The 19,964-nt window shown below is 35.0% G+C and overlaps 1 protein-coding gene across 2 annotated transcripts in view; it reads left to right on the forward strand.

Annotated features, from left to right (window-relative positions):
* SMC3 (structural maintenance of chromosomes 3) overlaps positions 1-17,515 on the forward strand; it is a 43,528-nt gene extending 26,013 nt beyond the window's left edge. The window contains exons 13-29 of one of the 2 annotated variants that reach the window (XM_040486403.1): positions 460-673; positions 3,580-3,683; positions 3,992-4,091; positions 4,515-4,675; positions 4,998-5,139; positions 6,457-6,607; positions 8,700-8,852; positions 10,256-10,407; positions 10,996-11,154; positions 12,389-12,496; positions 13,004-13,112; positions 13,878-14,125; positions 14,210-14,422; positions 14,754-14,945; positions 15,103-15,280; positions 16,400-16,506; positions 17,103-17,515. In XM_040486403.1, coding sequence (XP_040342337.1) covers positions 460-673; positions 3,580-3,683; positions 3,992-4,091; positions 4,515-4,675; positions 4,998-5,139; positions 6,457-6,607; positions 8,700-8,852; positions 10,256-10,407; positions 10,996-11,154; positions 12,389-12,496; positions 13,004-13,112; positions 13,878-14,125; positions 14,210-14,422; positions 14,754-14,945; positions 15,103-15,280; positions 16,400-16,506; positions 17,103-17,174 — 2,563 coding nt within the window. In that variant the 3' untranslated portion in view covers positions 17,175-17,515. The remainder of the gene's footprint in view (positions 1-459; positions 674-3,579; positions 3,684-3,991; positions 4,092-4,514; positions 4,676-4,997; positions 5,140-6,456; positions 6,608-8,699; positions 8,853-10,255; positions 10,408-10,995; positions 11,155-12,388; positions 12,497-13,003; positions 13,113-13,877; positions 14,126-14,209; positions 14,423-14,753; positions 14,946-15,102; positions 15,281-16,399; positions 16,507-17,102) is intronic. The other variant, XM_040486404.1, reaches the window with a different exon arrangement.
* Positions 17,516-19,964: the final 2,449 nt, after the last annotated feature.

Here is a 19,964-nt window from a genome sequence, read left to right on the forward strand (position 1 = left end):
TCTAGACATTTGTATTTTACTTGTTTTAAATGTTTTGTCTTTCTCTTGCCTTTTAACCTTTTTTTTCCTTGCCTCTTAACCTTGGATAGTGTCTTATTGTAAGGAGTTGGAAGTGTTTCTATAGTTACATATAGTTGGAGCATTTTTTAAAATTCCTGAGATAGGCTATTAGAACTGTCTCTAGATTTAGTGACTAACTCAGACCTGGAGTAAATACATTGCCTGAAATCTTTAGGATATGGGCTATTTCACCTTTAACTGTGACTTTTCAAAATAAAATGTATATTATATAGTACTAGTTCGAGGAGCTCTATTAGATACCAGTTCCTTTTTATATTTTTTTTATAGAATTTAAAAAAATGGTTATTGTCTCCATGTATTCTTGACATATCGATTGCAGTTAAACTTGCTTATTTCCTATTTTTCTTTTTAATCATTCTTTTCTTCTGTCTTGTATAGATTGGCCCAAGCTACCCAGGAAAGAACAGATCTTTATGCAAAGCAAGGTCGAGGAAGCCAGTTTACATCAAAAGAAGAAAGGGATAAATGGATTAAAAAGGAACTCAAGTCGTTAGATCAGGCTATTAATGACAAGAAAAGACAGATTGCTGCTATCCATAAGGATCTGGAAGACACTGAGGCAAATAAAGAGAAAAACCTGGAGCAATACAATGTAAGAACTTGTATAGCTGCTTTGTGACAATCTTTCAGAAGACCTAAACGTGTACAAGTTTCATCTAGTTAAGTTTTATTTTCAAACAGTTTACATTGCTATTCTTAAAATATACAAGACACAGGTACTTACTTAGAAAAGACCAGCACAGGGGTGCCTGGGTGGCTCAGTTGGTTGAGCATCTGACTTTGGCTCAGGGCATAATCTCTCAGCTCCTGAGTTCAAGCCCCACATGCAGCTCTGTGCTGACAGCTCAGAGCCTGGAATCTGCCCCGATAGTGTGTCCCTGTCTCTCTGCCCTCCCCCTCTCACATTCTGTCTCTATCTCAAAAATAAACATTAAAAAAAAAGAGACCAGCACTTTTTAACATTTATACGTATAACAATATTTATACATATAAATTAATATTTATATGGTAATTTTCCTTTTCAAGGAAGTTTTTTTTTCCATATCCGTGAGTATTCATGTAGATTGAGTGTATTTTAAAATATATTTTTATGAATTGGTAGAATGTACCTGAACTACCCTTAATTTTAACATGGTAAGTCTAAAATGCAACTTCAGAATAACTTAAATTTTTTTTCCATTTTTATATTCTTTCACAGTTCTCTTTCAATTTAAAAATTACTACAGAATATATTTTTTGTTAAAGCAATGGTGATTTTACAACATTTTCTAAATGAATTAAACATTATTTACATATTTACTTAGTATTTCCTTAAAAATTGAAGTAGAAGATAAAACCATTTCTAGAGTAAAAAAGATCTGACATTCAAAATGAGAAAGGGGGAAAACGCTTAGGTAAGTGTTATGTGTGGCTATATATAGATAACTTGAGGGTGATAGAAGTGATGAGAAGGGAGTGTTTAGGACAAGTAAGTATAGGGTGAGATAGGTATATCTGTACATACACAGAAGAACCCTCTTACCCATGAGATCTGCACCCAATTGGTTTTTGATTTTTCAGAAAAGCCATAAATCCGTAAAATTTTAATACATATGTATACTTATATTTTATGAGTAATACACATATTTATGCACATGTAAACATACGTATATTTATATATATCTTAAGTATTTTGTTTAAACAGGCAAATGTATGCTCATGTACTAATCTTTTTTTTTTTCCAATCTTTCTTTTTTTAAGACTACTTTCTTAGAGCATTTTTGGGTTCACAGCAAAACTGAGAGGAAGGTACAGAGATTTACCATGTACCTTCTGCCCCACACGAGTAGCTTCTCCCATTATCAACACGCCCCACCAGAGTACGTACCAGTCTTTTGATGTAGAGTCCACAATGTTTGAGTATGAGTAGTGATTGGAGTTGCCAGGGACTTTTTTGTTATGAGCCACACATGTAAATATAGTTCTCCTTAAAGTTGGATGAGAACAGAATTCAGGGTTAAGTCTAGGATCATACATTACGTTTAGATGTCATGTTTCTGTTCTCTTTTTTAATGTGGATCAGTTCCCTAGTCTTATTTCTGCTATATTTCTGCTATGTATTCTACTATATTACATGTTAATACATGCATTTATGTGTTATATAGTTATTTACCCTGGTCTTTTAGAGTTAATTTCCCCATTTAATTCAGTTTTTAGGGAGTCATCTTTAAGTATATCCAAAACTGAATCAGGTTTTTAAAGAAACAGCTCTTTCCTTTGTCTTCATATCCTCAGTTTAATATTTAATGTAATCACAGCATAAACAACAAAATGAAAACATAGTGGGAGCAAACACAACTGGTTCTGTAATCATAAATTACTGGTAGTGGGGCCCCTGGAGGCTCAATAGGTTGAGCGTCCGACTCTTGATTTCAGCTCATGATCTCTGGATTCATGGATTTGTGAGATTGAGCCCCACTTCGGGCTCTGTGCTGAGAGTACAGAGCCTGCCTGGGATTCTCTCTCTTCCTCTCTGTCTCTGCCCCTCCCCTGCTTACATGCACATTATCTCAAAATAAATAAACAAACTTCAAATAACTGGTAGAAAAGTGATCAGGGGTAATAGAAAATATCTCTTAGGCTCAAAATTCCAGTGTCAGGATACTTTATGGAGGGAATGGAAAGCACAAGTTGATCCCAGTAGTTAGTTATTTGGAAATTGATTAGTATAGTTTTTAGCTGTGATAGCTACATGTCCTTTCTTGGAATGAAGAAAATGTATTATTCTTGAGTTCATGGAAACAACCTCAACAAATGCCTTTTTGAAACAGCCTGGTGATGAGCGAAGATTTTTCAGTTTTTATTCATTCTTTCTCAAGCTTGAACTTCATTATTTTCCAGTATTTCAGCCACTCCTTCCACTGATGAAGTCTGACCTTTATACTAGATATAATATTATAGTGCTGATTGCATTATGTAGAATAACTTTTTGCTTCTTAGTATAATCCTAACTCTTGTGTTCTATTGTATATGTGTAGAGGGAGTAGTGTGAAAAGTATGGACTGCGGTATTTTGAGAATTTGTGAATGTATTTTTTCTTCTGAAATTCTGCGGTGTATACTATGCAAGTAGAAAGGTTTAGATCATTAGTGAGCAAGTTTATTTTAGCAGTATTTTATAGAGTAATTCATTCTGTGGTTTATGTTTTCTCTTGATGTGCACTTGTCTAAACACATTTTTAAAAAAATAGAGTTGGATTTTTTAACAACTTCATTAAGGTACAGTTGGCATACAATAAATTGCATGTGTTTAAAATGTACCACTTGATAAGTTTTGATATGTGTTTACATCTATGAAATCATCACGACAATTAAGATAACAAGCCTGTTCATCACCCCAAAATGTCTCCCATTCCTCTCTCCTGTGTTATCCCCTAGCAACAATAACTGATCTTGCTGTCGCTGTGGATTAGTTTTCATGAAATTGGTTTTTAAATTTGAATTATTTTTATTTCCATAGAAACTGGATCAGGATCTTAATGAAGTCAAAGCTCGAGTAGAAGAACTGGACAGAAAATACTATGAAGTAAAAAATAAGAAAGATGAATTACAAAGTGAAAGAAAGTTAGTATAGACTAAAATATGCCTTAATTTTTTTGAGTAATGCAAGTTACTGGGTGTTAAATGGTCGTTAAGTCATAAATGAACTAGCAACCCTTGTCTGGTTCAGTCGGTGGAGCATGTGACTCAATCTCGGGGTTGTGAGTTCAAGCCCCATGTTGGGTATAGAGATTACTTAAAATCTAAAAAAAAGTTATAAATGAACTATTCAAGTTTGATTTTTTTTTCAGTATTTTATCCTCAATTATATACTGTTGGTGCCTATTCTTAATGCTTTTATAATTAAAGACAGTCTAATTTTTATTGATCAGTTATTTGTGGAGAGAGGAGAATGCAGAACAGCAAGCGCTTGCTGCTAAAAGAGAAGATCTTGAAAAGAAACAGCAACTTCTTAGAGCAGCAACAGGAAAGGTGGGCAGGTTCTTTTCATTACTTCACTTTACAATGAGCCAGTTATTACACAAGAATATTAGTTTTCAAGCTGTAAGTCATTGGTTCCAGGTAGTAAATAAGAGTGCAAATCACTTGTCCTATAAATTTGAAATGATGGGTCTTGTTTAAGCAGCCTTATTACCACCCATACTATTAATTCTAGCACTTTTGATGTTTAGATGAAGAGCCTATTTTTAATATTAGTATCATAGACTAGAACCCATAATATAAAAGTATTTCATGTAGTTGGCATTTTTCAAGGGGGTGAGGTATTGTTGGGGAGGGTGTTCAGTTTAATCTCTGGAATATTTTTTAACGTGTAGAGTAATGGGTTTATTTCTTACCAGAGGGGTGCCGTTGGCAGTATTATTTAAAAAATTTTTACCTCTGACAATTTAACAGGCTATTTTAAATGGAATAGACAGCATAAACAAAGTACTGGACCACTTTCGTAGGAAAGGAATAAACCAGCATGTTCAAAATGGCTATCACGGCATTGTGATGAATAACTTCGAATGTGAGCCTGCTTTCTACACATGCGTGGAAGTCACTGCAGGCAACAGGTGAGGTTTTTGTTTGGTATTTTGAATTTTTAAAGGAAAGAAGGAATAAGAATAAAAAGCTTTTTGGAGTTTTAGTACAATATATCTCCCATTGCCTTTTATCCTAGTTGCTTATTTAACTTTCTGGTTAAAGATGTAGGCGTTAAGTGTTCCTAATTGTAGTTCTCTCCCTAACCCCATTGGAATTTTCTAAGTAGTTTCCCTCCCACCCTACCCCAGTTCAAATTGGGTTGCATAGAAAAAAACTGAGTTGTTTGCTTAAATGTTTATAGCACTTTAAAGTCTAGCAATACAAATGTGTTTTGTTTTGTTTACCTGTAAGGTTATTTTATCACATTGTTGATTCGGATGAAGTCAGCACGAAGATTTTGATGGAGTTCAATAAAATGAATCTTCCTGGAGAGGTCACTTTTCTGCCTCTTAACAAGTTAGATGTCAGGGATACTGCCTATCCTGAGACCAATGTGAGTTGGTGTGTGTGAAGGTCTACCTTTCAATAAGTCATTTTTTCTCATGGTTAGTCCATGCTAGTGCACGGGCACAGTGCATTAGGATTCACTGATCTGTGAGATAAGCATGGTTTCTTCCCATATAGCATAGGGATGGGAAGGGAGACAGGTCACAGCCAAGACATGAAACAAATCATTGCAAATGTATAAAATGTTAAAATACATAAGCACAGGATACTGTGAGAGAGTATCCCAGGTGACAAAATTAAGAAGAAACTCCTGAGGAACTATTGTTTGAAGTGAATATATTCTAAGTTTTCTGAATATGCTTTTTAAATGACTTATAAATAAAATAAAAATGTCTACCAAGATGATAGGACCTGAAAGCATAATGTTGCTTTTGTTACTTGCTAGTATACGTTTATAAATGGATTAAAAATATTCCTCAGATAGAATTCTTAAAAAAAAAAATGTAATTGCTTTGAGGTTATTTGGTTTTGGAATGTTGATGTATTCGCAACGGTTCTATCCTAACGTTAAAGCTGAAAGTCTATGAGAATGATAACAACTTAGGTGGAACAGTGAGAATCTTATAAGCTACTTAAAGGGTCCAGCTTTTTCTTCTTCTTTCTTCTTCTCTTAAAGGGTCCACACTACTAAGTGTCTGCAGTGTTTTATTTCTTGTTTTCCATGGTAGCTATATTGGTGTTCTCTTTATAATTATTGATTTAAGCTTAACATATTTGTTGCATTGTTCTGTGTATAGGATATATTTCCTAATGTGAAAATTATAAGTCTTTTTCTAACAGTTTAGAAGAGTGTAAAAGAAAATTTTGTTTTCTGAATATCTAAGACATATATATAATGAAAGCATTTTGAGGAAATACTATTAGTTTACATTTATTTGGCCTTTCTGTGTGACAGATGCTGTCCTGTGTGTTTTACATATTATTAGTTTGTCTGGTCTTAACAACTTAAGAAGGTACTATTATCACAGTTTTGTAGGTGAAATAACTATTAAATGGAGAAGTTAAGCAGCTTGTCCAAAGTATACATCTAGTGAGTGTCAGAACTAGGATTTGAACTTGTGCCACTGACTGTGGAACCACTAAATTCTTTGTCACTATGCCCTGATCTTGAAAATCTGTACATGAATGCAGTTTCCCAGATATTTCAGTAGAATGATTTTTCTAACTTCTTCAGAGTGAAAATAGTTTTCAAATAGGCATTTATGTTTCTTTGTATTTCATAAAGATGTAATTCATAATTCTGTTAGCATGTTTTAATTAACTGTGTTGTGATCTTTTTGCTGACCAAAATATTCATTTTTAGGATGCTATTCCTATGATAAGTAAACTGAGGTACAATCCCAGATTTGACAAAGCTTTCAAACACGTGTTTGGGAAAACACTTATTTGTCGTAGCATGGAAGTTTCAACCCAGCTAGCACGTGCTTTCACTATGGACTGCATTACCCTGGAAGGTTTGTAATAGTAATTCTTGGCTTTGAACAAATAAATTCAGTTTTAGTTTTAAGTATTTCAAAATCATGTGCCTTTGTCATTTTTAAATAGTTGGTTTAAGTCAGAGTCCAAACAGTTTCCACAATTTTATTTAGTTGATGTCTGTCTTAAGTGTAATCATTTGGTCTATAGTAGGGGTTCTTAACCTTTTTTGCACTGTGGACTTCTTTGGCTCTTGAGTAAAGTCTGTGAACCCTTTCTCAAAATGTTTTTAAGTGCATAAAATACTTTGGATCACTAAAGAAACTGTATTGGCATGGTAATCACAGTATTTTTTCAAATATGACATAGTAATTTATTCTTGAAGGTATTCAAAAACAAGATTTAGCAGTGAGTGAATCTAATTTTGAAGTACTGATACATGTAAACAATATTTTGAGATTTCCAGCAAGTATAATCTTATAGCTGTTATATAGAAAATAGCTGTTATTTCTCCTGGTAACAAAGTTACAAGTACTGATACTAGCACTATAGTTCTTGTTACAGAGGGAATTGGTAAATTTCATTTTGAAGTTAGTATAAAAATAAAGAAGTAAATTTTTTTTTCCTACCAAGTCATGGATTTCCTGAATTTTATCCATGAAGTCTAGGGTCTAGGTTACGAACCTCTGGTGTATAAGTTTACCTGCCTTCATTTTTTAATTTTTTTCCTTCTCTTTATAATTTATATGTTAATGAAAGAAAGTAACCCCCCCCCCCCGCTTTATCTCTATAGACAATTTTTTTCATTTTGAACTACCTCTGAGAATAAGTTTTAAAATAAATACAGTTATGATACTTTATTTCTAAAGTTAAGTATGTGTATCTTCTAAGAGTAAGGATATTCTCCTTAATGACCACAGGTATCGTAACTGTTACACCTAAGAAATTTAACATTAACCCAATAATATCCTCTAAAAAGTATCTACAGTAAAATTTTCCCCAGTTGTCCCAAAATATTTTTCTGTCCAGGATCTAATCAAGGATGCATGGAATGTCTTCTGTTTGGATTCTTTCAATATAGGACAGCTCCTCCTGTTCTCTCATACCCTCAGGAAATTGACTTTTTCATAGAATCTTCCATTTTCTGGATTTGTCTTATTGCTTCCTCATCATTAGATTCAATTTAAACATTCAAGGTGTATACTTCTTGCATCACACAATGTCCCACTGTTAATCATGCTAAGTTTGACCAGTAGCAATCTCTGAGTTATAAAGGTACCATTTCTTCTTCATAATTAGTAAGTGATATATGGGACTATCCTTTAAGAAAACATGAATATCAGGTTCCTTGACAACTTTTTTTCTAATGGTTTAGCTTCCTTTGCTAGCCCTTGCCTGACTCAGTTAATACACCAGGGGATTCCAAATGGGGATTCTTAAATTCCGTCAAGGTTTCTGTATTTACTAACTGTCACTCTTCTGTAAAGAAGAACCCCTTCCCTTTTTTTTTTTTTTATTTTTTAAGTAGCACTGTGATTCGTGACTTTTTTTTTTTTAATTGTGTTACTGCATTGCCATTATTGTTTGATGTTCAAATTTTCCCAAATATGGCCAGTAGGAATTCCAAGCTCCCAAGTCCTGTGTCCTGTTGACATGTCCCCATTAGTTTTTATTAGCACTTCTTTCCTTTCTGGCAGATGTTCAGACTCATCTAAAAGGCACACTTTTTTTTTTTTAATGTTTATTTTTGAGAGAGAGAGAAAAACAGAGCATGAGTGGGGGAAGGGCAGAGAGAGAAGGAGACACAGAATTAGAAGCAGGCCCAAGGCTCTAAGCTGTCAGCCCAGAACCGGAGACAGGGCCTACATCCTTGAACTGCCTACAGATAATGACCTGAGCTGAAGTCAGATGCTTAACCAACTGAGCCACCCAGGTGCCCCTAGAAGGCACATTTTTTAAACAAAGATTTTAACAGTTGGAAAGGAAAAGTTTTTCAGGCTGACTTAAATCCCTTCTAATTTTCATTAAATAAACAAAGCTTTAGAATAGTTGTTTGATTATAAATCAATTTATCATTGAATAAAGAAGTTGTTGTACAGAATATCTACCTTTCTTATGCTTTGTTTGTAGGTGACCAAGTTAGTCATCGGGGTGCTCTCACTGGAGGTTATTACGACACAAGGAAATCTAGACTTGAATTGCAGAAAGATGTTAGAAAAGCAGAAGAAGAACTAGGTGAGCTTGAAGCAAAGCTCAATGAAAACCTTCGCAGAAATATTGAAAATATCTTTTTGTCCTGTGTTGCTATGGAGAACTGTGTTTGGGTTAGAATATATAATCTTTTGCATGTTAGGTGTGTTTTCTTACATACATACAGTGAGAAAAAGATTCTTCATATTTGACTTTTCTTTAAGCATAGAAGCTTGTTTGTCAAAACTTACTAACTCCTGAAGACGGGGAAAAAACTATTTTAACATTGATTCTTTGATTAGCTATTAAATAGGTAATAGCAGTGAGTCTGTTTATGAGAGCAAAGAACCTGAGGTACACTAAAATTTAAGGGGACAGAGGAAACTGAAGAAGATCAATCAGAATTGTAGAAGGAAAACCAGGTTATTGCTTCAAAGAAGAAGGGTTGGGGGCATCAGTAATACCATTATACTGCAAAGAAGTTAAATATAGGGGTTGAAAATGTGCATTCGATTTTACTACTTCAGAATCATTTGATACAGATTTAGTATTAGTGGAGGAAATGGCTGTCAAAGTCCAAGTCTTAGTAAACAGTATTTTCCGTTCTTTTAAATAAAGCTGCTGTTCCATAACAGCAAGACCCACATTGAGTGCAGAGATTACTTAAAAATATGTATATAGGTATTCCAGCATCAAGAACAATCATTTTTACTGAGTGAGTGAATCATTGGGATATTCTTCAATGAAACTGGCAGTTTTTTTAAGTGATTTTATAGCTTCTGTGTCATCAGTGCAAGCAGCAGCACAGAGAAAAAGGTAAATAAACATGTTAGTCTGGACTCTCCAAGGGTCTGTAGAGCATCTTTAGAACTGCCCAAATTTGGTAAGATGTTGGCACAAAGAAAACATGGGGAAACACTAAGAAAGGAGGATATTGACAGCATACATCCACTACCTTCTGTATTTAATAATCCAGTGAGGTGGTATTATTTGTCTACATTGGGCAAGGCCTCCTCTTCATACATAACTACCTTATGTGGTGATTTAAACATAATAGATGACACAGTAAATATTTTTTGAATGAAAGATGTAAAAGATAATATTTAGATTCTCCTCGGATTTCCCAAGAATTTATATATTTATTGTATATATGTAACATATATAATATATATATGAAATATATATAAAATACATATATGTAATATATAAAATTTATAAACATTATGTAAGTAAAATTATATATAAATTTGTATATATTTATATATATATTTTATATGTAACTTTAAGGAAAACCTAAGTTATTTTGAGAGAGAAATCATGGGGTGAAATGTTTTAAGCTTCTTTATGATTAAACACGTTTGGTGTAGTATTTAATTCAGCATTGTTATGGTCCGTAAATCTGAGGAAATAACTTTTATTTGGAGGTAAAGAAAAGGAAGGGGATACAGTGTTTTTAAGAGATGTTTTTAGAGCGCATTTTCCTTAGCCTTGTATATGGATTAATAATGAAATTGATCAGTTGATGAACCAAATGCAGCAGATAGAGACCCAGCAAAGGAAATTTAAAGCATCTCGAGATAGCATATTATCAGAAATGAAGATGCTCAAAGAGAAGAGGCAGCAGTCAGAGAAAACCTTTATGCCAAAGGTTCGTAAGTATGTCCCATTCACTACAGATTTAATTATTTAAAATTGGGGTGGACCACGTGTTATATTGGTTGTCCCGTCAGTAATCATTTTTGTCTATTAAGCACTGCTTATGAAGTTGAATATGTGGTTGCATTTTATCCAGATTATATTAAAACAGGGTAGAAACTAAACTATTACTGTTGAATTACAAGTGATAATATGTATGTCTCAGAAACTTGTAGCAGTTTTGACAAAAACTGCTCAGATGATCAATAGTACTAAACAGTTTTTTAAAAAATTTTTCCAGCAATACCACCCTAACACATTCTAGCAGTCTTTTCTTTTTGTTCTTATTAATATTCAAGAAGATTTTTATACAATTTGGTCATGGAATATGATTTATTCCACATACCCTGATAGTATTGTATGATAAATATTTTTCTTACTGCTATTTAGTTCTATTCAAATTTAATGGATACCTAATAGTTACTTGAGTTGATATGATTTAGTTCACTTTAACATCAAATATAGATTGTTCTCAGTTTTTCACTATTGTAAGTAATACGGACTAATACCATTATTAATAAATGTATGATCTGTCACATAGCAACGTAGCTTACAAAGTTTGGAGGCAAGTTTGCATGCTATGGAGTCCACCAGAGAATCATTGAAAGCAGAACTAGGAACGGACTTGCTTTCTCAACTTAGTCTGGAAGATCAGAAGAGAGTAGACGCACTCAATGATGAAATTCGTCAACTTCAGCAGGCAAGTACAACTGACGAAATTTTAATTAATAATTGGCTATTGTGGGGGCGCCTGGGTGGCGCAGTCGGTTAAGCGTCCGACTTCAGCCAGGTCACGATCTCGCGGTCTGTGGGTTCGAGCCCCGCGTCAGGCTCTGGGCTGATGGCTCAGAGCCTGGAGCCTGTTTCCGATTCTGTGTCTCCCTCTCTCTCTGCCCCTCCCCCGTTCATGCTCTGTCTCTCTCTGTCCCAAAAATAAATAAACATTAAAAAAAAAAAAAATTAAAAAAAAAATAATTGGCTATTGTGAAAGTTTCTTGCTACTAAGGGATTGTAAAAAAAGGAACCTTGAGAAGATAGGTATGTGAGACTTGGACTTCTAATATCCATAAGAGTAAATAGGTTTTTCTGAAGCATTCTGGATATGTTAGGATTATGCAAGAAATCTTCATTTTCTTCCATCTTATTTATTTATTTATTTATTTGTTTGTTTGTTTGTTTGTTTGTTTGTTTTTCAACGTTTATTTATTTTTTTGGGGACAGAGAGAGACAGAGCATGAACGGGGGAGGGGCAGAGAGAGAGGGAGACACAGAATCGGAAACAGGCTCCAGGCTCCGAGCCATCAGCCCAGAGCCTGACGCGGGGCTCGAACTCACGGACCGCGAGATCGTGACCTGGCTGAAGTCGGACGCTTAACCGACTGCGCCACCCAGGCGCCCCCTCTTCCATCTTATTTAATGTACAGTTATTATTAGTAAGATTGACTTGTTAGTTTTGCTGTCCTTATTGATGTGACCACTTCTACACATGTAATAATATTGTTTTGATTAAACATTTTAATAGCATTTGATTTTTGAATATGGAGATGTAAACACTAAGTCCAAAAAATGAAAAGTAGGTAAAGTATTTTTTGCAGATGTCTTATAAAAAGAACCAAGCTGGGGTGCCTGAGTGGCTCAGTCAGTAGAGCATATAACTCTTGATCTTGGAGTTGTGAGTTCAATCCATGTTAGGTATAAAGATAACTTAAAAATAAAATCTTTAAAAAGAAAAGAAAAAAGAACCAAGCACACAACCTTAGTATTCTGAATAGATAAGAGAGAAAAATGAAGAAAATATAGGGCTTTTTAGAAGGATGTAAAACTCGATTGCAGCTCATTTGAACACAAGTAATGGAGAGGACAGCAAATAAACAGCATTCCTGTGTGGGAAATGTGAATTCCTATGTAGACAAATAATACTTTTTTTTTTCTAGGAAAACAGACAGTTGCTGAATGAAAGAATTAAATTAGAAGGTATTATTACTCGAGTGGAGACATACCTGAATGAGAATTTGAGAAAACGCTTGGACCAAGTGGAACAGGTATATTCTTTTTTGAGGGTTCTTTGATGACTGTAACCTTTTGAAAGTACTTACACACAAGTGGCTCTGATTGAGAGCATGTGTTTTGGGGACAGAAAGACCCCCCTACCCTGGGTTGGAGTTCTAGCACTGCCATCTAATGTATGATCTTGTGCAAGCAAGTACTTTAATATTACTAAGCCTCAGTTTCCTCTCGTGAAAAATAAGCATAACAGTAATGCCTGTTGTGTATGATTATCCTGGTACATTCTAGGTGATCAGTAAATGTTAGTTATTAATGCTTTCTCAGTAGTAGTCCCATGCTGAGAAATTTTCTAATTATATTACTTTTTTCCCCCTTTTAATGGATATTGTAAATATTTGTAGTTATACAGAGTGTACTTTCTAGTTCTCTTGAATGTTTATTCAACATAACCGCTATCAGAAACTGTTGAAGTCATAACATTTTGAAACTAACAGAATTCATATTTTGTGGTTTAATGGTTTTAAGTTCCTTTTATGTTACAGGAACTTAATGAACTGAGAGAGACAGAAGGGGGTACTGTTCTCACTGCTACAACTTCAGAACTTGAAGCAATCAATAAAAGAGTAAAAGATACTATGGCACGATCAGAAGGTGAATTTTTATTTAGTAGAAAGATTTTTGGGGGGGTGCCTGGGTGGTTCAGCTGGTTAAGCATCCAGCTCTTGATTTCAGCTCAGGTCATGATCTCATGGTTCGTGAGTTTGAGCCCCTTGTCGGGCTCTGCACTGACAGCACATAGCCTGCTTCAGATTCTCTCTCTTCCTCTCTCTCTCTGCCCCTTCCTGCTTACATGCTCTTTCTCAAAATAAATAAACATTTTAAAAAATTAAAATTTTTTGTAGTTTGTTAAATTTAGATTATTTGATAAAATTGTTTACTACACAATGAAATACCCAAATAGGCAAAAGCATATACTAATATTTTTTCTGTTTTCCATCAGCATAAATAATTTATAGTGGATGGAATTTAGTGGGTTGGTTATAAATCATAATCTCTGTTTTGTTGGAAAATGTTTGTGACAATTTTATGAGAGACTGTAATTATTAATTTTATTGCCAGAAGTGTGAAATAGCCGAACTAGTTTCTTATCACCTAGTTTCTGAGAAGAAAATTATTTTTTTAGTTTTTTATAAACATTCAATAATGTGAAATAATATACTTGAGTGACTAATGTATACTCCTATTTTGTCCTGAATTAAGTGTTTCATAGATTTACACAGTAAAATTTAAACAAACGTTATGAAAAACTAAAATCTACTTATTTTGATAAATTTGGCCATTAAAATCTTTGGTTAAATAACAGTCTAGCTTTAAAATAGGTATTATGGCCTAATTTGTTTTTTTCCCCCATTTTAGATTTGGACAATTCCATTGATAAAACAGAAGCTGGAATTAAGGAGCTTCAGAAGAGTATGGAACGCTGGAAAAATATGGAAAAAGAACACATGGATGCTATAAATCATGATACTAAGGAACTGGAAAAGATGACAAATAGACAAGGCATGCTGCTGAAGAAGAAAGAAGAGTGCATGAAGAAAATTCGTGAACTTGGGTCACTTCCCCAGGAAGCATTTGAAAAGTACCAGACGCTGAGCCTCAAACAGGTAAATCTTCTTGGTTTTAAATTTGAAGTCTTGTTGCAGATTTCTCTGCATGTGAATTTATTTATACATTTTTCCTCTTTATAGCTGTTTCGAAAACTTGAACAGTGCAACACAGAATTGAAGAAGTACAGCCATGTTAACAAAAAAGCTTTAGATCAGTTTGTAAATTTCTCTGAGCAAAAAGAAAAGTTAATAAAACGACAAGAAGAATTGGATAGGGGATACAAATCAATCATGGAACTGATGAATGTACTTGAACTTCGAAAATATGAAGCTATTCAGTTAACTTTCAAACAGGTATGTTTCTATTTTGTAATTAATATGTACACAAGACAAAAACTTCAGCTTTTAGTTTATTATTCGGTTTGCAAAGGTTTTAAAGGTTTTTTTTCCACTGATAGGTGGATCTAATACACATGAACAAATCCCCGCATACAGTTTTCTGACATAGTAACTAGAATATCCTGCAGCTCTTAAAAGAATTTAGTTTGTTACTCTTGTTTTTAAGATTAAACAGTATTTATGATTGTTTTTAAATATTTGTCTTTGCTTTAAGAAATAATACGTGCAGTTCCACCTAAGCAGAATTTATATTTGAATTGACACTTATTCATTCCTTCATTTTAAGGTATCTAAGAACTTCAGTGAAGTATTCCAGAAGTTGGTACCTGGTGGCAAAGCTACTTTGGTGATGAAGAAAGGAGACGTGGAGGGCAGTCAGTCTCAGGATGAAGGAGAAGGAAGCGGTGAAAGTGAGAGGGGTTCTGGGTCACAAAGCAGTGTCCCATCAGTCGACCAGTTCACTGGAGTTGGAATTAGGGTAACAAACCTTTATATCCAGTTTCCCTCAGTACTACCATAGTGGGATTTGTAGAATGTTTTATAGATTAAATTGGTGCATTGTTGTATGTGACCTAATTTTAGGAGGTGATTATGATTTTACCCCTTTTGGTTACTAATTAAATGGTTTTTTTTAGGTATCATTTACAGGAAAACAAGGCGAAATGAGAGAAATGCAACAGCTTTCCGGTGGACAGAAATCCTTGGTAGCTCTTGCTCTGATTTTTGCCATTCAGAAATGTGACCCAGCTCCTTTTTACCTGTTTGATGAGATTGACCAGGCTCTGGATGCCCAGCACAGAAAGGCTGTGTCAGGTAATTTTGGGTTATACTGGACGAGAACTTAATGATAGCTTGCCTCTTTTGATTGTGACTTCTTGTTGCCTAACATACTTGGGACTAGACAGGGTATATATTCAGTAAATAAAATTTCTTTTAAAAGTTTTTAAAAATTTAGTTTTAGACTACTTTACAAAGCTTAGTTTTGTGAAAAGCCAACGTGTTTCTTGGAGTCTGTTGAAAATCCTAACTTCAGTTAAACTTTACACAGAAGTCTCTTATATTAAAACTTGCTTTTCTTAATGTTTGAATAGCCCCTGGCATAAAGTGTTGATTCTGTATTTTAAAAACCTAAATTTAATCTTTAGTAAACTCAAAACCTCTTTGGAGAAGTGGGCAGCAGGGGAAGGTTGTTCTTTGGTTGTTGTTGTTGTTATTGTTGTTCATGTTAGAGACAGTGCATGAGCAGGGGAGGGGCAGAGAGAGTGAGACAGAATCCAAAGCAGGCTCCAGGCTCCAGGCTCCAAGCTGTCATCACAGAGCCCGTCTCTGGGCTTAAACTCACAAGCCACGAGATCACGACCTGAGCCAAAGTCAGATACCCAACGGACTGAGCCACGCAGGTGCCCTGGTTGTTCTTTTTTTGTGAGAAAGCTTGTTTTGCTCTGATGTTTTTAATACTGTGTTGGTAAGTAGCTGCTACTTCATATTCTGTAAGTTCGTGGACTAAAGATTTACCCCTAATTTAAAAGATTAAGTTGGTAATGTTTGCAGATGTATGCATGAAAAATAAAATCACAGGCTGTTTTGGATTTTAGGTAAAGAGTAAAGATAGTTGTTTTTTAAATGTTCAGATCTGCTTAAGGCCACCTGGATGGCTTAGTGGATTGAGCATCCAACTCTTGATTTTGGTTCAGGTCATGATCCAAGCATCAAGATCAACGCTGAGCATAGAGCCTGTTTGGGATTCTCTCCCTCTCTCTCCCTCTGCCCCCCTTCCCCCCTTACGCATGTGCTCCTACCCTTTCCCTCCCTCCCTCCCTCCCTCTCTCTCTCTCTCTCTCTCTCTCTTTCGTAAAATAAAATCAAATAATATTTAAATGTTCAGATCTACTGAGAAAAGGGTTTTATTAAGTTACTATTTCTTTTTTACAGATATGATTATGGAACTTGCCGTACATGCACAATTTATTACAACTACTTTTAGGCCTGAACTGCTTGAGTCAGCTGACAAATTCTATGGTGTAAAGTTTAGAAATAAGGTAAATTTTTTTTACATGAAATTTAAGTTCATATTTGTCAAATTCTTGTTTTACGTTACTTAAATCATGAAAGAAAACCTAGAAGGTTGTTGCTTCTCTTACAGTGAGTTTGTAAAGAAAAAGCTTTTCCTTCAAATGCCTACGAAGTTTAGCAATTAGTTTTATAGCATTCATTACATTGATTTTATTTTCATTGGCATTAAGAGACAGTATCTTCCTGTCTTGTCTATTTAGTGCACAGCTTTTTACAGTTAGATACACTCCTTTGTATTTTGCCCATGTAGCTCTTCTTGATCTCTTCAGCCTCAAGATTCTTTGAAATAGCAAAATAGTAAAAACTGAAAAAATGTGGCTCAGTAGTACTTAGTACTTACCTGGATCTTCAGAGTATTAAAATGAAGAATATTTTATAAACTAATGTACTGAACAAACACCATTATAAAAAGTCTTACCGTCAGTGTTTTAGAATCATTTGTCTAGATTTATAAAATTTATAGGTGATAGGCCATGTGTTTTAAATATTACTCTATACAGTGAGAACATTGATTTTTGTCTTGAAGATTTAACAGACTTTGTTTTTAACATTTATTCTTCAGGTTAGTCATATTGATGTGATCACAGCAGAGATGGCCAAAGACTTTGTAGAAGATGATACTACTCATGGTTAATTGGAAAATATTGCCTACTGGTTTGGAAGATGTGTATAGTAATATGATTCTGATTCCCAGGAACTGTACATTTAAACCTAAATATCTAGTCACTATTAATAGTTTTCAGATTTAGAGCATATACAGCCCTTTTATATTTCTGTCCTTGTATTTTATAAGATACTCTGTAATGTTACATTTCTACTTATAGTTTAAGAATTTTATTTCCCACACAACTTTTTGTAAAGTGTCTTGCTCCCGTTTTAAATCTTTTGAAACATGCTAAATATTCTTTGCTAATTATTTTATCAATTATATTGCCTCTTTTTTTATAGCTTCAATTAAATTGGTTTTATGACTAATTTAGTATTTTATGTGGCTTCTTATTTATAGTTGTGTGACTAGAAACAAATTTTTCTTAAATATCTGCTTTTTATTTTGCCTAAGAAAAGGTCTGCCTTCACCTAAAAGATTTTTTAAACACGGCTTCATATTCTGTTAAAATAAAATACATCGGCGATTCCCAATCCTGGCTGCATGCTTAAATCCATGGGAGAGCTTTAAACTGCTGGAGTAACACTGCTGACTGACATCTTTCCCTAGACCAGTTGAATCGAAATCTTTATGGAGTGGGGTTCTGGTCATTGTTGGTTCTAAAGTTCTCCGAGGTGATTATGACCTTTGGTGAGGATTAGAACAGTTGCTTTAACTCATTGTAACAGTCCTTTAAAAATTATTTTAAATTAAGAGGAAAATGTATTTACTAGAATTTGGGAACATAGTTTTTTTTTGTTTGTTTTTTCAATGTTTATTTGTGGGACAGAGAGAGACAGAGCATGAACGGGGGAGGGGCAGAGAGAGAGGGAGACACAGAATCGGAAACAGGCTCCAGGCTCCGAGCCATCAGCCCAGAGCCCGACGCGGGGCTCGAACTCACGGACCACGAGATTGTGACCTGGCTGAAGTTGGACGCTTAACCGACTGCGCCACCCAGGCGACCCAGGGGAACATAGTTTTAAGAGTAGCTAAGAACACTAAAGCCAAAACATTGAGCCATAAAATTTCTTGTTTTACTGATTAAGTAAAAGTTTGGGAAACTTTATTTTTGAAACTTTTTTTTCCCCCCTTCAGATGAGGTCTTTTTTTTTTTTATTATGTTTTTTAAACTGCTTTGTTGAGCTAAGATTCATACATTATAAAGTCCACCTGTTAAAATTGTGTGATTGAATACTTCTTAGTATATTCACAAAATTGTGCACCCATCTCTACAGTCTAATTTTAGAACATTTTCATTACCCTAAAAAGAAACTGTACGTATTAGTACTCACTCTGTACCTCCCCCTGCCTGCATTCCCTGGCAACCATAAATCGAGTTTCTGTCTGATACTATGGATTTGCCTGTTTTGGGCATTTCATATAAATAGAATCCTATAGCGTGGGGCCTTTTTGTGACTGACTTGTTTTACTTAGCATGTGTTTTTGTTTTGTTTTTACAGGTTTATTTATTTTTGAGAGAGAGACTGTGAGACAGAAGGGGAAGAGAGAGAGGGAGACACAGAATCCAAAGCAGGCTCCAGGCTCTGAGCTGTCAGCACAGAGCCCGGTGCGGGGCTCGAACTCACAAACGGCAAGATCATGACCTGAGCTAAAGTTGGTCACTTAACTAACTGAGCCACCCAGGTGCCTCATCACTTAGCGTGTTTTTAAGGTTCATCCATGTTGTAGCACATATCCATAGTTTGTTCCTTTTTATTGCTGAGTGAAATCGCATTTAGGAATATATGCCATGTTTTATCCATCCATTAGTTCAGCGGTACTGGGGGTTAGGACTTAAACATATGAATGGAGGGGGGGTGGGCACAGTTCAGCCCATAACAATTACCATGGTACATTTGTCACTCAGCATGGGTGCATTTAGTTTATCATCTAAGCTCCAGATTATATTCAGATTGCGCCAGTTTTTCCACTAATGCCCTTTTTCTCTGATTCCTCAGGGGGATTTACAGTACATTACATTTAGTTGTCATATCTCCTCTGGTCTGTGACAGTTTCTCAGTCTGTTTTTCCCATCTTGACAGTTTTCAGGAGTACTTTTCATGTGTTTTATAGAATGTCTCCCATTTGGGATTTCTGTGATTATTTTTCTCCTAGATAGACTGGTGTTAAATAATACAACAGGGGTGAAGTGTTCCCAACACATCATATCAGTGGTGCCTATTATTAACATGTTTTACCTTGATGTTTACCTTAATCACCTTCCTAAGATCATGTGTCAGTTTCTTCCCTGTAAAGTCACATTTCTTTTTTCTATTTAACTCTATTCTTTGGAAGCAATTCACTAAGTGCAGTCCACATTAGGATATTCCTATGACCTTGAGGGTCACCTGGGTGGCTCAGTCAGTTAAGTATCCAACTTCGGCTCAAGTCATGATCTCATGGTTCATGAGTTCGAGCCCTGCCTCAGGCTCTGTGCTGACAGCTCAGAGCCTGGAGCCTGCTTCAGATTCTTTGTCTCCTTCTCTCTCTGCTCCTGCCCCGCTCGAGTTCGGTCAAGGCTATTCCTATGACCTTGAAAATCTCCCATTATTCTAGTAGAGTTTTTTTGGTAGATTCTTTGGGGTTTTCTACATGGACAAATCATGTTATCAGTAAATAGAGACAGTTTTAGTTCTTCTTCTTCAATATATATACCTTGTATTTTTCCTTGCTGATTTTTTTTCCCCTTAGAGTTTATAGTCATCTGCAGGAGGGTTGGTTTGTTAGGAGCTACTCCTCCCATTAGTGGAAGCCAGAAATCCCTAAAGAGGCATT

Source organism: Herpailurus yagouaroundi, unplaced genomic scaffold, assembly GCF_014898765.1.
Source record: "Herpailurus yagouaroundi ecotype Mexico unplaced genomic scaffold, PumYag 163, whole genome shotgun sequence".
Taxonomy (NCBI): domain Eukaryota; kingdom Metazoa; phylum Chordata; class Mammalia; order Carnivora; family Felidae; genus Herpailurus; species Herpailurus yagouaroundi.